At 42.4% G+C, this 19,284-nt stretch overlaps 1 protein-coding gene across 1 annotated transcript; it reads left to right on the top strand.

Annotated features, from left to right (window-relative positions):
• Positions 1-5,747: 5,747 nt before the first annotated feature.
• LOC127396057 (riboflavin kinase-like) lies at positions 5,748-19,151 on the top strand. The gene is made up of 4 exons (XM_051643625.1): positions 5,748-5,933; positions 7,404-7,555; positions 8,548-8,650; positions 10,925-19,151. The coding sequence occupies exons 1-4, from the start codon at positions 5,852-5,854 to the stop codon at positions 11,050-11,052; spliced, it is 465 nt and encodes a 154-aa protein (XP_051499585.1). The 5' UTR covers positions 5,748-5,851; the 3' UTR covers positions 11,053-19,151.
• The last annotated feature ends 133 nt before the right edge of the window (positions 19,152-19,284 follow it).

A 19,284-nucleotide genomic window follows, 5' to 3' on the forward strand; every position in this document is an offset into this window, starting at 1 on the left:
GATGGTTTAGTGGTTAGGGGTTGTAGGGCAGGCAGTTGGACTTGGTGACCTTGAAGGTCTTTTCCAAGCTTAAAGATTCTATGATTTTATGGTTCTATGATAATGAATAATTTTTACCGTAGATCACAGCAACCCCATCCCGACTGAGAAAAAGTATTAACAACTATTAGACAGAATGAGATAAAAGTCGTCAGTGAGACTTCTGTGAAATTACTGAACATGTAGCTTTTAAACAAGTACTTATCTGACTTACTGTTTCTCAGTATCTGTTCTGTTATTGAGGGTTACCTCAGTAAACTCAGTGCCCAAAACCTGTGCCCAAACCTGCGTATGTTAAAAAAAGAGATGGAGTGCCATCTTGTGGATGCCACAAGAACACCAAAATTTATTCCGGAAAAAAGTAGTAATTAAAAAAGAATGGAAATAAGCAAGTATACATCTGCTTATATACAAGTAATTACTAAAGGCATAATTAATTACTATCAGAGAGAAACATATTAGGAGCAACATAAAGGTTCCTGCTTCACGATTTTTATTTTTTTTTTTCAGCTGAAATAAACTAAATATTCCAGGATGAGTGGTCACACTGTTGAGGTCTGTCATTAGACATCTAAGTAGCAGCTTCAGTATTTGGGCTTAATATCGGAGATCCTTCCATTAATAAATATCAATAAAGAAAACTTTTTTGTAACATCTGTCTCACCATCCTGTGAGGCAGCAGAACAGCATGTATGCAGTACTTAGAACTTCTTTTTTTTTTTTTCCACTTTTCCTTCTTTTATATGTATTACCATCCCTCTTTTCCTTCAGCTGAAGTTACTACACAATAACTCTGCAAGCCAGTCAAAGTTACACAATCTGAAGCAATCATTTAAAATGTTAGCATCAAACAGATGGTGGTGAAGTAGGATGAGAGAAAAAAAGAATTAGAGAGAGGGCAAATTTGAGGTGAAATAATCTTTAAAATAATGTTGGCTTTATCATATAAAATAACTCATGCTCACAGATCCATTAATTGGTAGCATTTAGCATTTAACAGTGTGACATAACCAGTTTCTCAAGACAGCTCCCTATCACAAGAATAAACTTGTTACAGTCAGCTTTGATTGCAATTAGATATGAACACATAGAATCATAGAATCATAGAATCCTAGGGGTTGGAAGGGACCTCGAAAGATCATCTAGTCCAACCCCCCCACCAGAGCAGGGTCATCTAGAGCACATCACACAGGAAGGCGTCCAGGTGGGTTTTGAACGTCTCCAGAGAAGGAGACTCCACAACCTCTCTGGGCAGCCTGTTCCAGTGCTCTGTCACTCCTACAGTAAAAAATTTTTTTCTGATATTCACCTTAAACCTCCTATGCTCCAATTTGTATCCATTACTCCTTGTCCTATCACTGGTCATCACTGAAAAAAGCTTAACTCCATCTTCTTGACACTCACCCTTTACGTATTTGTAAACATTGATGAGGTCACCCCTCAGTCTCCTTTTCTCCAAACTAAAGAGACCCAGCTCCCTCAGCCTTTCCTCATAAGGGAGATGTTCCACTCCCTTCATCATCTTTGTGGCTCTGTGCTGGACTCTTTCAAGCAGTTCCCTGTCCTTCTTGAACTGAGGGGCCCAGAACTGGACACAATACTCCAGATGCGGCCTCACCAATGCAGAATAGAGGGGGAGGAGAACCTCTCTTGACCTACTAACCACACCCTTTCTAATACACCCCAGGATGCCATTGGCCTTCTTGGCCACAAGGGCACATTGCTGGCTCATGGTCATCCTCCTGTCTACCAGGACCCCAAGATCCCTTTCACCCACACTGCTCTCCAGCAGGTCAGTCCCCAACCTGTACTGGTGCATGACATTTTTCTTCCCCAAATGCAAAACTCTACACTTGCCCTTGTTAAACTTCATCAGGTTTTTCCCTGCCCAAGTCTCCAGCCTGTCTAGGTCTCTCTGAATGGCAGCACAGCCTTCTGGTGTGTCAGCCACTCCTCCCAGCTTGGTGTCATCAGCAAACTTGCTGAGGGTACATTCTGTACCCTCACCCAGGTCGTTGATGAAGATGTTGAACAACACCGGTCCCAGTACCGACCCCTGAGGGACTCCACTAGTCACAGGCCTCCAACTAGATTTTGCCCCATTGACTACAACTCTCTGACTTCTTCCTTTCAACCAGTTCTTGATCCACCTCACTGCCTGATCATCAAACCCATACTTGATCAACTTATCTACAAGGATGCTGTGGGAGACAGTGTCAAATGCTTTACTGAAATCAAGATAGACCACATCCACCGCTCTACCATCATCTATCCACCTAGTAATTTCCTCATAGAAGGCTATGAGGTTAGTCAAACATGACTTACTCTTGGTAAAACCATGTTGACTGCTCTTGATGACCCCCATCTCCTTGATATGTCTAGAGATAGTGCCAAGGACAAGTTGTTCCATCACCTTTCCAGGGATGGAGGTGAGGCTGACCGGTCTATAGTTACCCGGGTCCACCTTCTTGCCCTTCTTGTAGACTGGTGTGACATTTGCTATCCTCCAGTCCTCAGGCACCTCTCCTGTTACCCATGATTTACCAAAGATGATGGAGAGTGGACTAGCAATGACCTCTGCCAGCTCCCTCAGCACCCTTGGATGCATTTCATCCGGACCCATCGATTTATGGATGTCCAGATTATGCAACTGATCCCTAACCCAATCCTCATCTACCTGGGCAAACTCCTCCTTTATCTTGACTTCTACTGGGGCTATATGAAACTGGGGCTCATGGGGAAAGCCTGCAGGAGTAAAGACAGAGGCAAAGAAGGCATTCAGCACCTCTGCCTTCTTTAAATCCTCTGTCACCAGGGCACCCGCCTCATTCAGCAGTGGGCCTATATTGCCTCTGGTATTAGTTTTGTTGGCTATGTATTTGAAAAAGCCCTTTCTATTGTCCTTAACCCGACTTGCAAGGTTAAGTTCCAAGGAGGCCTTAGCTTTCCTAGTTGCCTCCCTACATTCTCTGACAACAGTCCTATACTCCTCCCAAGTAACCAGCCCCTCCTTCCATGACCTATAGATTTCCCTTTTCCATTTGAGTTTGCCCAGCAGTTCCTTTTTTAACCACGCTGGTCTCCTAGCTCCCTTACTAGATTTTCTACCCATTGGGACACACTGATCCTGTGCTTGCAAGAAGTGATCCTTGAATGTTGTCCAGCTATCTTGAGCCCCTTTACCTTCTAGCACTCTGTTCCATGGGACTTCCCTTAACAATTGATTGAGGAGGCCAAAGTTTGCTCTGTGGAAGTCCAGGGTTCTGGTCCTGCTGGGTATCCTGTTCCTCCCACACAGGATCCTGAACTCCACCATCTCGTGGTCACTGCAGCCAAGGCTGCCATTGACCACCACTGCTTCAACAAGGCCCTCCTTGTTGGTGAGCACAAGATCCAGCAGCGCTCCTCTTCTAGTCGGCTTATCCACCATTTGCATTAAGAAGTTGTCATCAATGCACTGGAGGAACCTCCTAGACTGTGAAAGGCTGGCTGTGTAAGTCTTCCAGCAGATATCGGGGTAGTTAAAATCTCCCATGAGGACCAAGGACTGTAATTGTGAGGCTGCTTTCAGCTGCCTGTAGAAAGCCTCATCAACTTCCTCATCTTGATCAGGAGGTCTGTAGTAGACCCCCACAACTGTATCACCCACACCACCCTGCCCTTTAATTCTTACCCACAGACTTTCAACTTGCCCCTCATCAGCCCCTGCACAAAACTCAATACATTCTAGTTGCTCTCTCACATAAAGAGCAACTCCACCACCTCGCTTCCCCACCCTATCTTTCCTAAAAAGCACACAGCCATCCATGGCCACATTCCAGTCGTGTGAGCTGTCCCACCATGTCTCTGTTATTGCTACCAGATCATAACCCTTAGACCGCACACAGGCCTCTAACTCTTCCTGTTTATTCCCCATGCTGCGTGCATTGGTGTACAGGCATTTCAGGAAGCAAGTAGAGCACACTGGTGGGACCAAATCCTCCTTAGACCACCCCTCTTCAGGCCCTGGTATGTTTCTCTTGGGCTTGTCCCTAACAGACCCAGTTTTCTCCCCTTCCCCCTTCACATGTAGTTTAAAGCTCTCTCAATGAGCCCTGCTAAGTCCTGCCCCAAAAGCCTTTTCCCCCTCTGTGACAGGTGCATCCCACTTGCCACCATCAGGCCAGGTGTCTCGTAGAGCAGCCCATGGTCAAAAAAACCAAAGCCCTGCCTTTGGCACCAGTCTTGTAGCCATTCATTGATAAGTAAACTCTTCCTGTTTATCTCTCCACCCATTCTTACAGGAGGTATGGAGGCAAACACGACTTGTGCTCCAGACCCCCTAACTAGCCATCCCAGGGCCCTGAAGTCTCTCTTCATTGCCCTTACATTTCTTGTAATAATTTCATCACTACCAACCTGAAAAATCAGCAGTGGGTAGTAATCAGATGGATTTACCATACTAGAGAGTTTCCTTTTAACATCTCTAATGCGAGCCCCGGGGAGGCAGCAGACCTCCCTGTGGGATGGGTCTGCTCGACAGATGGACCCTTCTGTTCCCCTCAGAAGGGAGTCACCCACCACAATTACCCTCCTTTCCTTCTTAGTTGAAGAAGTCCTAAGTCGTGGAGCTGAGCGACAAGTCCTAGGCGGTTCACTAGACAAATCTGTCATTCCAGCCTCATTTTCCTCTCCCTGAAGTTCCAAGGCCTCATACCTATTCTTCAGGGGCAATTTGGAGGGTGGAGGGAGTTGGGAGGGTTTTTTCTTGCCTCTCCGAGGACGGAACACATCACAGGTACTTACACTTCTTCTCCTGATAAAAAATTAGTCAACTGAATTAAGAATTAAGTCCAACAGCACTTTTGTAACTAGTTGTATCAAGCTGGTAGAGCTGGGAATTGTGCCTTGTGGGAATACACAGAAATGACTGGGAATTCATGTCAATGATTTTGATGATTTTTCAAGGTACTGATATGTGCTTTTACAGAAATGTGTAAATACACTGTAGCAGTCCTGTGGAAAATGACCAAGATTTATTTGCCATAAATGCCTCCGACACTGGAAACTGAATATGCTATCTTGAATATCACACATGCAAATGTAATTTATTTGAGCAGGCCCCTAGAAAAGAAAGTGTTAATCAGCTGGGCATATTAAAGCAGGGTAGCAACACAGCTACAACATGGAAAGTGACTGGAAAAAGAAATCTAAAGAAGTGTTTAGGGGGCCTGTACTTTCCCAGACAGAGTGCACACAGGATGAGTCTTTCTGCCTGGATGTATTGTCCTGAAGGGAATCCCTGCATGGCTAGGCTGACCAGTTATGGAGGAGTACAAACCATTTTTCTTTAGCAAGCAACTATAGTTTGCCACAATTACCTACCAAAACAAACAAACAGGATTTTTTTTTTTTTTTTTCACAGATTTCCCCAGGTGTCTGCTGCATTCCGAAGCATTTGAGCTTTTCTGAAAGAAGAAGAAAACCTAGAATGACTGGGGAAGAAACGTGCGGCTCGCCTGGCCTTCCAGCAGGAGCCTGCGACGGCCCTGCCCCGCGAAGGGGACCCGGCGGGACCCTGCCCCGCGAAGGGGACCCGGCGGCCAGGCCGGCAGAACGGGCAGGACGCAGCGCCGGGACTGGCTGCGGTGACGGGGGCGGAGAGAGCGGGACTGACCTTCAGCGCCGGCCGCCCGGGTGGGAGCGCGTCCAGGTTGGTGCCTGCCGGGCAGTGCCCTGGGTTGAAGGCCGGAGCCCTCCACCCGGAACTCCTCTGGAGGGGAGCGCAGAGCCTGGAGGTGAGCGCTGCGCCCGGCTGGACACGACCTGCGCCATGAGGCACCTGCCGTACTTCTGCCGCGGGGAGGTGGTGAGGGGCTTCGGCAGGGGCTGCAGGGAGCTGGGCATCCCCACCGGTGAGCGGGGGACGCGGGGCCGGACGCCTCCCGTGGCGGCCGCGGTGCCGGGTCTGGGCTCTGGTGCGGGCCGGCGGGTGCGGGAGCGGGAGCGGGGCTCGGTGCGAGCGCCCGGCGCGCCGCGGCTGCTGGGTCTGGCTGAGCTCATTGGAACTGCAGAGGCTCTGAGCGGACCTGCAGGGCTGCGCCCCTGCCGTGGCTTGCTCTTCCTCCTAAACCCCAGTTTCTTCCCGTTTGCTTTTTTTGGTTATTGAGCTCATCTGGATGGCGATCATGATGATTTGCGAGGTGCTGAAAAGCGACGGCGCGCTCTGTGCGTGGTGGTCGTTTGGAAAACGTCTTGACAGGCTTGTTGGACCTCAGGGTAGGAGGGGAAGGGAAGCGTGCACTGGCAGTAGCCTTAAGGAGAGAGGTGTAAGGCAAGTCATGCAGAGATTGAGAAGCAAAGCAAGTGCAGTTCTCCTAAAGAGAAGTGTATTTTCCTGTTGCCATTCTCGGTTTGACTTTCCTCAATACTTAAAATGGATCTCAGTCTGTAAGTCTGAAGTCAGCAGGCATTTAGCACAAATCCTAGTAGGCAGGAAAACCTCCTCTAGCAAAGACTGAGGAACTGAACATATGACAACATCTGTTAATATAAATTTAGCCTTTTTTCCTTGTTGTTTTTTATATGGCTTATTAGTATCCAGGAATGTGGGAAAGAAGCTTTTTCTGCTTGTGAACTAGGACAGGAATCTACTAACTGTAAATTCTTTAAAAACAGCTTGAAACCTTGCATGGAGAGCTCTACCCAGGTGTGAAGTTAAAGTAGCACAGTTGTTTGGCGAAAGGCTTTGATTCTCCTCACTCAGAAAGGAACCTATTTTATTTCAGATTCTAACAAAATCTTTTATTTTCCCAAATATGAATAACCCAAAAGGTAACATGAAAAAATTGGCACGTGGCAAAAATATATATATTTTTTAGATATTTTGTTTACTAAAAAGATAATTTTACTAATACTTAAGTAATTCTACGATTCGACTTTACAGTGCAAAATAAACTTGATTTTTCTGTTCTTTGACCATACTAAAGCCATAATAGTCCCTAATACCGAAATGTATTAAACCCACATATATTTATTTTTATAATAAATATAAATATATTTATTATATTTATATTTATTATATTTATATTTATTATATGTAAGAATATATTTATTATATTTAAGAATAGAATATTATATTTAATAATAAAATAGAATATGTGTAAGTATGACATAGTATGTGTAGAAGTGGTAGCTGGTATTACCCCAGAGACTACATTTTATGAGGCGCTTTTCTGGTTTATACTTTTAAAGTGTCATGCTGTATCACCGTAATCATCAGTGTTGTTAGAAATAGTGTGTAGACAGAGCTTGGCTTTTAGGTGTTTGAAAATTCTGTGATGCACTTTACTTACACAAATGTACACTTTCTAAAATTTTTGCAGCTAACTTTTCCGAGCAAGTAGTTGAAAGCTTTCCATCTGATATCTCTACTGGTGTATACTATGGATGGGCCTGTGTTGGAAATGGAGATGTGCATAAAATGGTTTTGAGCATAGGATGGAATCCTTTCTATAGGAATATTAAGAAATCAGTGGTAAGAATTTTGCTTTGTATGGTACTTTGATGATAATAAATGATCCAGACATTGACTTTGAGTAAGATAAGCAGAATTTGATCCGTAAATGAGAACATAAATTCTGTTTGCTGCTAAAAATGTATTTGGTATCCATCTCAAATGTTTATTATCTGGGGAGAAAAAAAAATCCATCCCAAAAGACTTCTAAGTAGCCACATGCAGACACAGATAAATAAAATTTATTTATATTGGCCTTTATACATTGCTAAATAAACATAAGCTTAATAGATTTCTTCAGAGTTGGAACATACTAACGTGCTACCATCTGCAATACACCTGCGTTTGAAGTACACGGTACTGGGGCAGCTTTATTTGTAATGATTTTCCAGTAATTCTTCTCTTAAATGGTGGAAATCATACATGTGGTGCTATGGCTTAACATACAGAGTCAAGATCCAAAAATAAATAGTAAGAAGACAGAATTAAGACGGTAGCATTTGTGTTTTTCTTGCTGTCAGGTGCTGGTACTTTTCCTGAGTCTTGTAGAACTTGCTTTTAATCACTAATACTTGGAAGCAGTTTTATTTTGAGAAGAATCCCTGCTTCAAATATAGCTGCCTTCATTCTTCTTTGTCACTCAGTTCCTGTGAGTTGCTTGGCAAAAGCTGTCTTTAAAAAACAACTGTTTCAATCCAATTCATTGAAGTTATTTGGTGTAAAAAACTTAATGATTAAATAAATCTAGGCATTATTTTTTATTTGCTGCCTTGAAAATGTTACTTCTGAAATAAATATCACAGTGTTCTTAAATGCCATGCAAAATACAGTTCTCTACTAACATAATCAAAAGATCTAGCTACTTAATGTTGCATTATGCATTTTAGAGGAAGTGTCTCAGTTTTCCTGATATGAATGAAAGATCATTCAAATCAGAGGTTTAGCTCAACATCCTTGCTACAAGGGCAATAAAATAAAAATGCATAATTGTGAACGTATTTATCTTATTTTAGGAAACACACATTATCCACACTTTCAAAGATGACTTCTATGGAAAGATTCTCAGTATTGTCATTCTTGGATATATTCGATCAGAGAGAAACTTCAGTTCTTTAGGTTAGTATTGCAGGTCTCATAAACTAATGTTTATGAGCCATATGAAATTTAACAAGAGTAAGTGCAGGATTATGCACCTGTGACAGGGTAATCCTGTTTATATGAACAAGCTGGGGGACAAGAGGCTGGAGAGCAGCTTGCAGAAAGAGATCTTGGGTTCGGGTTGGTGGCACGTTGACTACGAGTCAGTGGTGTGCCCTGGCAGCCAAAAGGGCCAACCATGTCTTGGGGTGCATCAAGCACAGAATTGCTGGCCAGTGAAGGGAGGTGACTGTCCCACTCTGCACTGCACTGGAACTGCCCCACCTCGAGTGCTGTGTGCAGTTTTGGGCACCTCAGTCTAAGAATGACATCAAACTATTAAAGTGTGTCCAGAGGAGGGAGGTGGTGAAAGGCAGTTTTGAGGGCAAAACTTGGGAGGAGTGGCTGAGGCCACTTTTTTGTTCAGCTTGGAGGGAAGAAGGGTGAGGTGTGACCTCATGGCAGTCTACAAGTTCTTTACCAGGGACAGTGGAGCAGGATGTGCTCATCTCCTCTCTCTGGTCCAGTGACAGGACACAAGGAAGTGGAATGAAGCCATGTTGTGCCTGACACGACAGCAAAGGAACTGCCACATGGCCTCACTCAACTGCCCCCCTCCACACACACACACTATGGGATGAGGAGGACAAAGCTCATGGGTCGAGACAAAGGACAAGGAGGGTTCTTCACCAGTTAAGATCCTGGGCAAAACATACTCAACTTGGGGAAAAAAATAATTTAATTTCACACTAATCAAAGACACACAGGACACAGACAACACACAGAGCAAGGCTTGCATATGTTACCACACCCCTCCCTTCTTCCTGGGCCCAAATCACTTTGTTCCCGGGGGAGGGGGTTTAGAGTCAGTTCACAGGCTGGTGGTTCCTGCTGCTCCTTCCTCCTCAGGAAGAAGGATTCCTTACAGTCCTCCCCTGCTTCCCCACAGGGTCCCTCCCATGGGAGAGAGTCCTCCACAAACCTCTCCTTCATGAGTGCTTCCCATGAGGTATGGAGCTGCTCCAGCCTGGGCTTCCCACAGAGTCATGGGCTGCTCTGGGAACAATCAACTCCCCTGGCGCCGGGGTCTTCCAAAGCTGCATAATCAAAGTCCACAGGCAGCAAATCCACTGGCCACAAAATCCAAGTCCAGTGGCCAAGTTCACCCCTCCTGGCACCCCCAGGGAATGTTCCATCACGTTCCTCCATGAGTGCAGGGAGACAGCTGCCATCTCACCATAGGTTGCAGGGAAACTTCTGCTTGGGCACCTTCTTCCCCTTCTTCCTCACCAACCACCAGCAGTCCTCTCCTTCACCAGCACAGCTCTTTTCCCCTAAGTGCTCAGGGTGTTATCTTCTTTTGTATGTTAATCGCTGAGGTGCATCTACTCTCCTTCTAATGGCTCCTTGGCTGGCTTTGGAGCAGGGGGAGCTTCTCAGCTTCTTACTGGATCCACTCCTGGGGCCCTTTCCCGTTACCAAAAAAACCACCAAACCAAACCAGAACAAGCCGCATCAGGGGAAGTATGGATTGAACATTAGGAAAAGGTTTTTCATTGGGAGGGTGGCTGGTCACTGGAACAGACTCCCCAAGAAAGCGGTCATGACACCAAGCCCATCAGAGTTCAAGAAGTGCCTGGATGATTCTCTTAGTCATATAGTTTTATTTTAGGTGATCATGTTAGGGGCAGGGAGATGGACTTGGTGATGCTTCTGGGTCCTTCCAAGTTGGGATACTCTGTGATTCTATGTCTTATCTTTGACTTTTCAGTAAAATGTTTTTTAAGCCTGTCTGCTAATATGTAAATTGGTCATATTAAAAAAAAAGCAAAGGCCCACAACTTCCAGACTGTCAGTACTTACTTATTTCACTCTAAAAATTATATTGTCTTGTCAGTCATCTGACTAGGAGCTTGAAAATCATGAGCTTGTTGTAAAAGTATTTTTCTACTCTGTCCATTTCTTTTAAAAAAGAATTAATGTTAAAACTGAAGCAGTTAATGAAGTTCTGTTGACTTTTTTGACATGTCTTGTAACAAGGAAAAAGTAGTGTTTACAGCACTAAAAAGTGCAATGCATGTGAACCACATGTTATTTTAGAAGCAGAGAGTGTTGCCTTTCTAACTTTATAATAATATTCTACCTCTGTAATTGTTTTCTGGTGTTCTGTAATACATCCTTTTTCACTTGCTGTTGTGTGTTTAGAATTCAGACCAGCTCTTAAATACTACTTTTCTTTCTTCTGCTTTGCAGAGGCACTCATTTCAGCAGTTCAAGAAGACATTGAAGAGGCAAAAAGACATCTGGATTTACCAGAACATCTTAAACTCAAAGAAGACACCTTCTTTCATCTGCCAGAAAGCAAAAGAGGAAACCGCTAACCAAAAAACCATATGTTTTTTTTTTTTCATCTCCTGGAGCTTTTTTCTTTGTAATACCACGTGCCATGTGTCATTTGATATATAATGTATGTGTATATACTGGGTCTGGCTGGGGTGGAGTTAATTTTATTTATAGCAGCTCATATGCTGCTGCGTTTTAGATTTGTAACCAAAACAGTGAACATAAGGCGCTAATGTTTTAGCTGTTCCTGAAAAGTACTTGCACAGCATCAAGAGCTTCTCAGTTTCTCACTGTTTTCTCCCAGTGAATAGACTGGAGATGTGCAAGAGGTTAGGAGGGGGCACAACCAGACAATTGACCTGAACTGATCAGTTACTCTTTGCCATACAAAAGTTGTGCTGAGCAATAAAACAGAGAGGAGGGTGTTTAGGGAGGTTGGCCATCTTTTAATTGGGGACGTCCTTTTCTTCCACTTCTCCTTTGCTTGTCAGTCTATTTTTACCTTGACCCACACATTTCCATGCTTTTTTTCTATGATTCTTCTTTCCCTGGCATGCTAGGGAGGTGTGGTGGAAGTGAGCTGCTGGTTGTATGGTGCTTAGCTGCCTATCAGGGTTGTCCTGCAACAACATGTTTAGGTAACTGGGATTGGAACTGAACACAAAAACCACACAAGATGATTTAAATTTGTTTGTGTTATTTGATCATTTACCCAGTCATGCAAAAAGAGGAGAAGGCTGTTTTAGGTCTTTACTGAAAAATCATTAATTGAAATGTTACCTGTCATTTATAAATCTTAGCACATGTGGAAGAAGACCTTAGGTATTTGTGACCTCATATGCCCAGAATATGTGGAGAGTTACATGCTTCAGTGAAGACTATCAGTATTTCAGACAGAGAATGTTATTCCAAACTCCCCAATTTTCTGTCATTCTTACGCCTGAATTGTAGACAGCAGCTTAGAAGATGTTTATACTGATTGACTAAAAATTTACCTGTGGTACAGGAAACCAATGATTAGGTAACAGTAACAAGAATAATTCAGTCTAGATCCTAATTTTGTTAAGTTACACAGCTGCCATGGTTGTAGCTGTCTTTTTAATTGAAATTATTTATTGTAATTTTAATTGAAATAGAGGAAGTGACAGTTACTCATTGAATTACTGGAATGTGAGATAGATACTTCTGCCTAGCTGGCTATGCATTTGACAACGCATAACTTGTGTAGTTGCCTTCTGAGGAAGAGTTTCAGTAATGCTCAGGAAGTGAATGACAGGGAGAAAATTGGTACACTGCATAAGTTCAGACTTTAAGGGTGCAGAACCACTCTAATATTTCTGCTCTTTGGGCCCCAAGGCAGAGGAGGAAGCAAAAGGCAACTGCATTTTGGTTGCTTCTGCCAGTTCCCTTAAATGGTTAAAACTGGGTTGTTAACTACACCAACTTCAAGGTAGAAGTTAGAATGTAAAGCACAGAAAAATAATTTCAACCTTCTACACTAAGTGCAGGGAAAGCCAAACTTTTGGCTGCAGATCAGTTAAAAACTTTGGGGATTAAGTCATGGCAGTTGAAGTCCCTGGTTACTGGAAAAAGGGAAACATTGCACACATTTTTAAAAAGGGTATAAGTGAGGACCCTGGGAACTAATGACCTGTCAGCCTCACCTCCATGTTGGAGAAGATCAACAGATCCTCCCAGAAGCTATGGTAGGGTACATGGAGGACAGGGAGATGATTTGACACAGCCAGGATGGATTTACCAAGGGCAAGTCCTGCCTGACCAGCCCAGTGGCCCTCTGTGACAGAGTAACTACATCAGTGGACAAGGGAAGAGCTACAGATGTTTTTCTATCTGGACTTCTGTAAGGCCTTTGACATGGTCCTCCGCAACTTCCTTCTCTCTAAACTGGAGAGAGAGAAATTTGATGGGTGGGCTGTTTGGTGGATGAGGAATTGATTGGATGGTCACATCCAGGGGGTGGTCGTCAGCAACTTAATGTCCAGATGGAGACTGGTGAAGCGTAGAGCCCCTCAGGGATCCGTATTGGGACCATTACCAATAACATAGACGGTGGGATTTAGTGCACCCTCAGCAAGTTTGCAGATGACACCAAGCTGAGAGGTGCGGTTGACACACCTGAGGGAGAGGATGCCATCCAGAGGGACCTGAACCAGCTCAAGAAGTGGGCCCGTGTGGACTTAATGAGGTTCAACAAGGCCAAGTACAAGGTCCTACCTTGTCTAAGGGCAATCCTGGGTATCAGTATAAACTGGAGGGTAAGGAGATTGAGAGCAGCCCTGCTGAGAAGGACTTGGGAGTCCTGTTGGATGAAAAGCTGGACATGACCTGGCAGTGTGTGCTTGCAGAGCAGAAAGCCAGTCGTATCCTGGACTGCATCAAAGGAAGCAAGGTCAGCAGGTCAAGGGAGGTGATTCTGCACCTCTGCTCTGCTCTGGTGAGACCCCACCCAGAGCCGTGTGTCCAGCTCCAGGGTCCTCAGCACAGGAAAGACATGGAGCTGTTGGAGCAAGTACAGAGGAGGGCTGTGAAAATTATCAGAGAAGTGGAACACATTTTCTGTGAGGAAAGGCTGAGAGAGTTGGGGTTGTTTAGCCTAGAGAAGAGAAGGCTCTGTGCTGTATTATGGCATTTCAGTACTTCAGATGGGCTTAAAAGAAAGACAGGGACAAACATCTTAGCAGGGCCTGTAGTGAATGGACAAGGGATAATATTTTTAAACTAAAAGAAGGGAGATTTAGACTAGATACAAGGAAGTTTTTTATTATGAGGGCAATGAAACAGTGAAACAGGTTGCCCAGAAGAGGTGGTAGATGCCCCATCCCTGTAAACATTCAAGGCCAAATTGGACATGGCTTTGAGCAACCTCATCTGGTTAAAGATGTCCCTGCTCACTGCAGAGGGGTTGGGCTAGATGACCTTGAATGCTACTATCTATAGAATGGTACTGTCCAAAATTAATTTAATGGTTTGTTTTTAAAACCATTATGCTTGAGGATAGAGGGCAGTACCAAAAGAAAAACTTGAGAAATTTAGTTTGAATACAACTCTCACCTTAAGTGTGGAGCATGTATACAGATAAGTAATTAACTGCTCTTTGCATTTTTGCCTTCAAGTTAAAGAAAATGTAATTGCATTCATTCAGTTGAGTATACCTATCTCTGCCCATGATTTAATAACAAATATTGTGTATTGTTTTTTAAATCCAATACATGATTTGTCTTTACAATAGAGGTTGTATTTTTCTATTATGTTACAAATAACAATTTCAATTTCTGTTGTCAAACATAGTTTTCCAAATTAATACAGTGAATTAAAATGCTGGAAATTGTCATTAGTAGCATTTCTACTATTGAGTTGCACTAGTGTGAGGTCTAGTTTACTGCAAATTTCATGGATGAAAGAGAATAGTAGAGAGATGCAAGGGGCAAGAAGAAGCAAACAGAAAGACCTTGAGGTGGAAAAAAGCTAGATAAGCAAGTAGATAAGATAAATTTGTCAAAGATAACAAGTGTGAAGGGTAGTTAGCTGAGATTTTTGCAACCTCATTTGCCACATCTGCATTGCGGGGTGGTAATGAGCCAAATGAGAAGAAAATTCTTGCTCCTTTGATTAGTTGCAGATGTGTGTCTGGTAACTGTGGCTAAATATAATAATCACAAAGCTGCAGTAGAGCAACTTCAAAAATTTGCTTCCAAAGGCTTCCTACTCTTTTGATATATTTGGTACCTTGATATTTTGATAACTTTGGCATCCTTAGAAAACTATTTCTAAGTCTCTGTGTATAGATGCTAGTTGGTATCCTTTCTAATTCTTATTCTGTCTTAGACTTCTAGCAATCTTTTGGAATAGTTTATTTAGTTTGAAATCTGTGAGAATCACCACTTTGTTGTATGATAGTAAGTTATTGATGGTATTGCTCTTCAGTAAGTTTTGTGTCTGAGGAGGCCTCTGACAATGACTAAGTTCCTAGGGTGCTTTCCTTTTCCATGCCTAGCACAGTTAGGTGTCTCTGTCCTGTGCAAGGTTTTGGAAGGGTGATTGCCTAAAAACTTTGATGGAAAAGAAACATTTAGAAATTGTCTAAACTAGCTAAAATTAAAGTGTCTGAAAATCAGTTCCCACTCTGGTGATTTTTGTGCTTTGTTTAGGACTTGGAGAAGCTATGTCCTCAGAATTCTATAACCTGAAATAGATTTGTCTAGAGCCTTTCTATCAAAACTTTAAACTGCTTTGTTCTCTTAGAAGTCAGGTGGCAAGAGTTGCAGCCTGTTCTGTTCTGATTCAATTGTTTGAACATTAATCTGGGTCAGGGCAAAGGTCCATCTGCTACAGCTGAAAAGAAATCAGCCGTGTATCTTGAAAAATATTAATCTGACTCATCCCTCTTGGGGGAAAGCTCCTCTCAAGCTTTCACACTGTTTATACACAGACCTTCTGTGTGGCATCCATAAAGTTGTATCAGGAAAGAATGTAATATAATGGGGTGTTGTGGGCATTCCCTAAGGATTGCTTCTTGGGTATGGATGTAGTGAACTCTTCAGAGCACCTTGCTATTTGTGAGGGATCAGGGTATTCTGACAGCACAGCGTCCACACTGGAGGCATGGACTTAAGTGTTAAATCCCCAAGCACATATGTTTTTCTGGTATCTGTTTAACACTCAAGCACTGTAATTTCAAGGATTCAGGCAATATTTTTATTTTAGGAAATTAAATTTAAAAAAATTCAAATTGCCTTAAAATGTATTTTGCAATTAATATGGTCTAAATCTGTAGTAAAAAAGGATGAGGAAGAGGCTGAGGTGCTCAACAATACTTTGCCTTAGTCTTTAGCAGTGGAACTAGCTGTTCCATTGAAATACAGCCACATGAGCTAGAAGACAGGGAAAGGATTCAGAATGAGGTCATCACAATTAAAGAAGAAGTGGTCAGAGACCTCCTACGCCACTCAGATGCATACAAGTCTGTGGGACCAGATGGATTATATCCAAGGGTGCTGAAAGAGTTGGCAGACGTGATTGCCAGGCCACTTTCCATTATTTACCTGAAGTCTTACTTGGGCCACAACAACCCCAGGCAACCCTACAGGCCTGGGGAAGTGTGGCTGGAAAGTGTCTGGCAGAAAAGGACCCAGGGGTTCTAATGGACAAGGGGCTGAATGTGAGCCCGCAGTGTGCCCAGGTGGCCAAGAAAGCCAATGGCATCCTGGCTTGTCTTAGAAATAGTGTGAGCAGCAGAAGTAGAGAGGTGATTGTGCCCCTGTACTCAGCACTGGTGAGGCCACACCTGGAGTATTGTGTCCAGTTTTGGGCACCTCAATTCAAGAGAGATATTGAGGTGCTGGAGCAAGTACAGAGGAGGGTAATGAAGCTGGTGAAGGGCCTAGAGAATAGATCTTACAAAGAACGCTTGAAGGAGCTGGGGTTGTTCAGTTTGAGAAAGAGGAGGCTGAGGGGAGACCTCATCAGTCTCTACAACTACCTGAAAGGTCATTGTAGAGAGGCTGGTGCTGGTCTCTTCTCACAGGTAATTAGTGACAGAAAAAGAGGGAATGGCTTTGAGCTGCAACAGGGGAGGTTTAGACTGGACATTAGGAAAAAAAAAAAATTCACAGAGAGAGTGGTTAGACACTGGAATAGGCTTCCCAGGGAGGTGGTTGAGTCACCATCCCTGGATGTGTTTAAGGGTCGTTTGGATGTGGTGTTGGTGGATATGGTTTAGGGGAGAACTTTGTAGAGTAGGGATGATTGTTTGACTTGGTGATCCCAAGGGTCTTTTCCAACCTGAATAGTTCTATGATTCTATGGCTATACATTTTACCCTTAATATTCTTGTACTTTTCTGAAGGGAGAAGAAAGACATAAGATAAATTATAACCAGAAGTCTTTATTTGCTACTGTGATGTTTAGAGAACTTGCATCACATGTTGCTCCAGTGAACTATTTGGATAGATTTGTGTCCTATTTAGGTTTTTAAGGGAACTAAAACTTTATAAACATTGCTGACAATGACAGTTAACAAGTAAAGAAGGGAGAATTCAGGGCAGTGAGTACAGTAAGATTCATATTTGGCTTTTTAAAAGTTTTACTAATGATGAAACATTTTGATGGTAAAATTAGGTTTTCACATCAGAAAAAAGAGGAAGTGAGAAATGAAGGTGATGCTATGTGACAAGAGGGAGGAGAAATTATACAGAAAAATAATTGGATGAAGATTTTAGATAGTGAATAAGGATATAGGAATACAAGAAGAGCAAGAACTATTTAGCATAATGTTTTATAAGTAAGTGTAGCACCTGAACTCTTCCTGAAAAAAAATTTTAAAAAAAAAAAAATACACTTATCTAAATGCTAAATAGACTATAAATGAGGAAGAAAGGAGGAAGTCATGCAATGAGTTAATTAGTTTATATGTTTTGTTTGTTAAGGTTTGAGAGGAGGTCTCCTTCCAGCATAAACCTAAATCTGAAAAGGGGATGATGGAGGAAAAAAAGCTGTAATTACTGCCTCCTTCTCTAGTACATGTTTTCTAAGGGAAAAATTGTCTTTTGTCATGTTAACAATTAAGAAAATCAAGAGATATGGTAAAATTAGCCAACATGGCAATCAGCCAACATCAGGCAACTTCCTAGATATCTCAGATCATTAGGAAACAACCAATAAAGTAGGAACATATGGTACCTACCTTGAAAGAAGAGCAGAAGTTACATGTACAAATGTAACCCATACACTTGTAAGTGTATCTAGTTTACTGCAGGTATGTCTGTGTACAGTACAAATCTTTACTGTTGTTTGATAGAATAGCTTATTATTATCATATCTATGTACTAATTAGGAAAAAAATGTGGAAAAAAATTCCTGAAGTATTTCTGTTCAAAAGTGCTTTTGAGCCCTTAGACAGAATATTTTTCTGTTCCTCATCAGTATGCATGGATGGTTACTCTAACTTAAAGTTCAGGCCTGAAAATACATGTACACATAAAAGGTTGAAGGGAGCTGAAAAATCAGTTCCAGTGTACTCTGAAAGATATTCTTCTGCCCCACTCCTGCCACACCCCAAAAGGGACTTGAACATAAGTGACCTAGGTAAAGAGTGACTTGCTATGGATTATCACAATTTTTCTGTAGGTAACTGTTAAAGTGGGCATTTTGATTGCTAAGAAAACATTTTTAATGCAAAAATATGCAATCCTCTTGAAACACACTTTATTTTTCATGAGAAAACAAACTGTCTCAGAATACCAATTTGAAAGGTCTCTGTGGTAACTTTTAAAATTAAGTTTATAATATTTTCATTCCTATCGTTGTTTTGAGATTTCAGTCTGAGTTCTCAGCCTGAAGTCCTGCAATTCTTATACAAGACCCAGAGGCAAAAATGTGGTATACTGAGAGAATGTGGTCTGATCAGAGAATAGCTTATTGAGGAAGGACTCTTGGACCTCAAAACACTCAAAATCTACTTCCTACAATCTACTTTTCTTCACCTCCTTTCTAGCAGAACCTCAGGGTAGAGTCAGAGGAGAGAAAACTTTTCTCTATTTACATAAACTCTGTGGAAAAAAAGGGGTAAAGAACCTACATTTTCCTTTGAAATCAAATTACTGGGTTACTTGTGAGGTAAGTGGTTCGTGCAGATGTGATTTTTATGAGATCTTTTTGAAGGAGCTTTCCTACTGAAAAGGTAATGAGAGAGTTCCCTAGTAGGAGGAAGAAAAAATATAAGGAATTGGTGAAGACTGAGGAACTTTGGCAACTCCATGGGTGAATGAGTATCAAAGAAAGAGGTGCAGGGGGAAGGAAGGGCCTTTAGATGGAAAAAAAGATGCCACTGGATGAAAAAAAAAAGGTAACAAGAATTATCAGATGATTAAACGAAAATGAATTAGTAAAGAGTTGAATGGAAGAGATCCCATAGCAGCATTGTTTTTGAAAGATACTTTTTTCCTATGGACGTATTTTTCACTGTGGTGGATGGAGGAGAAGGCAGAAGAAAGCAGAAGAACTGGCTTTGTGGCAACTAAGGATTTGTGGAATTGAAAAATTGTGGATTTGAATAACTGTGGATATGAATTGATTTTCCTTTTTTTTTTTTTTGTGGAAAAAAGTGGTATTTACTTTGTGTGCTGTGTTCTCTGTGCGTTTGTAACTGGTGAGTCATTTCCTCATGTGCCAATTAACTGCTAACCTTTATTTTTCTTCTTTTCTCTGGGGACTCTTAGCAGGGAGTTTTAATTGTGAATGCTGTAGAAGTG

The sequence above is a fragment of the Apus apus genome, chromosome Z (assembly GCF_020740795.1).
Source record: "Apus apus isolate bApuApu2 chromosome Z, bApuApu2.pri.cur, whole genome shotgun sequence".
NCBI lineage: Eukaryota > Metazoa > Chordata > Aves > Apodiformes > Apodidae > Apus > Apus apus.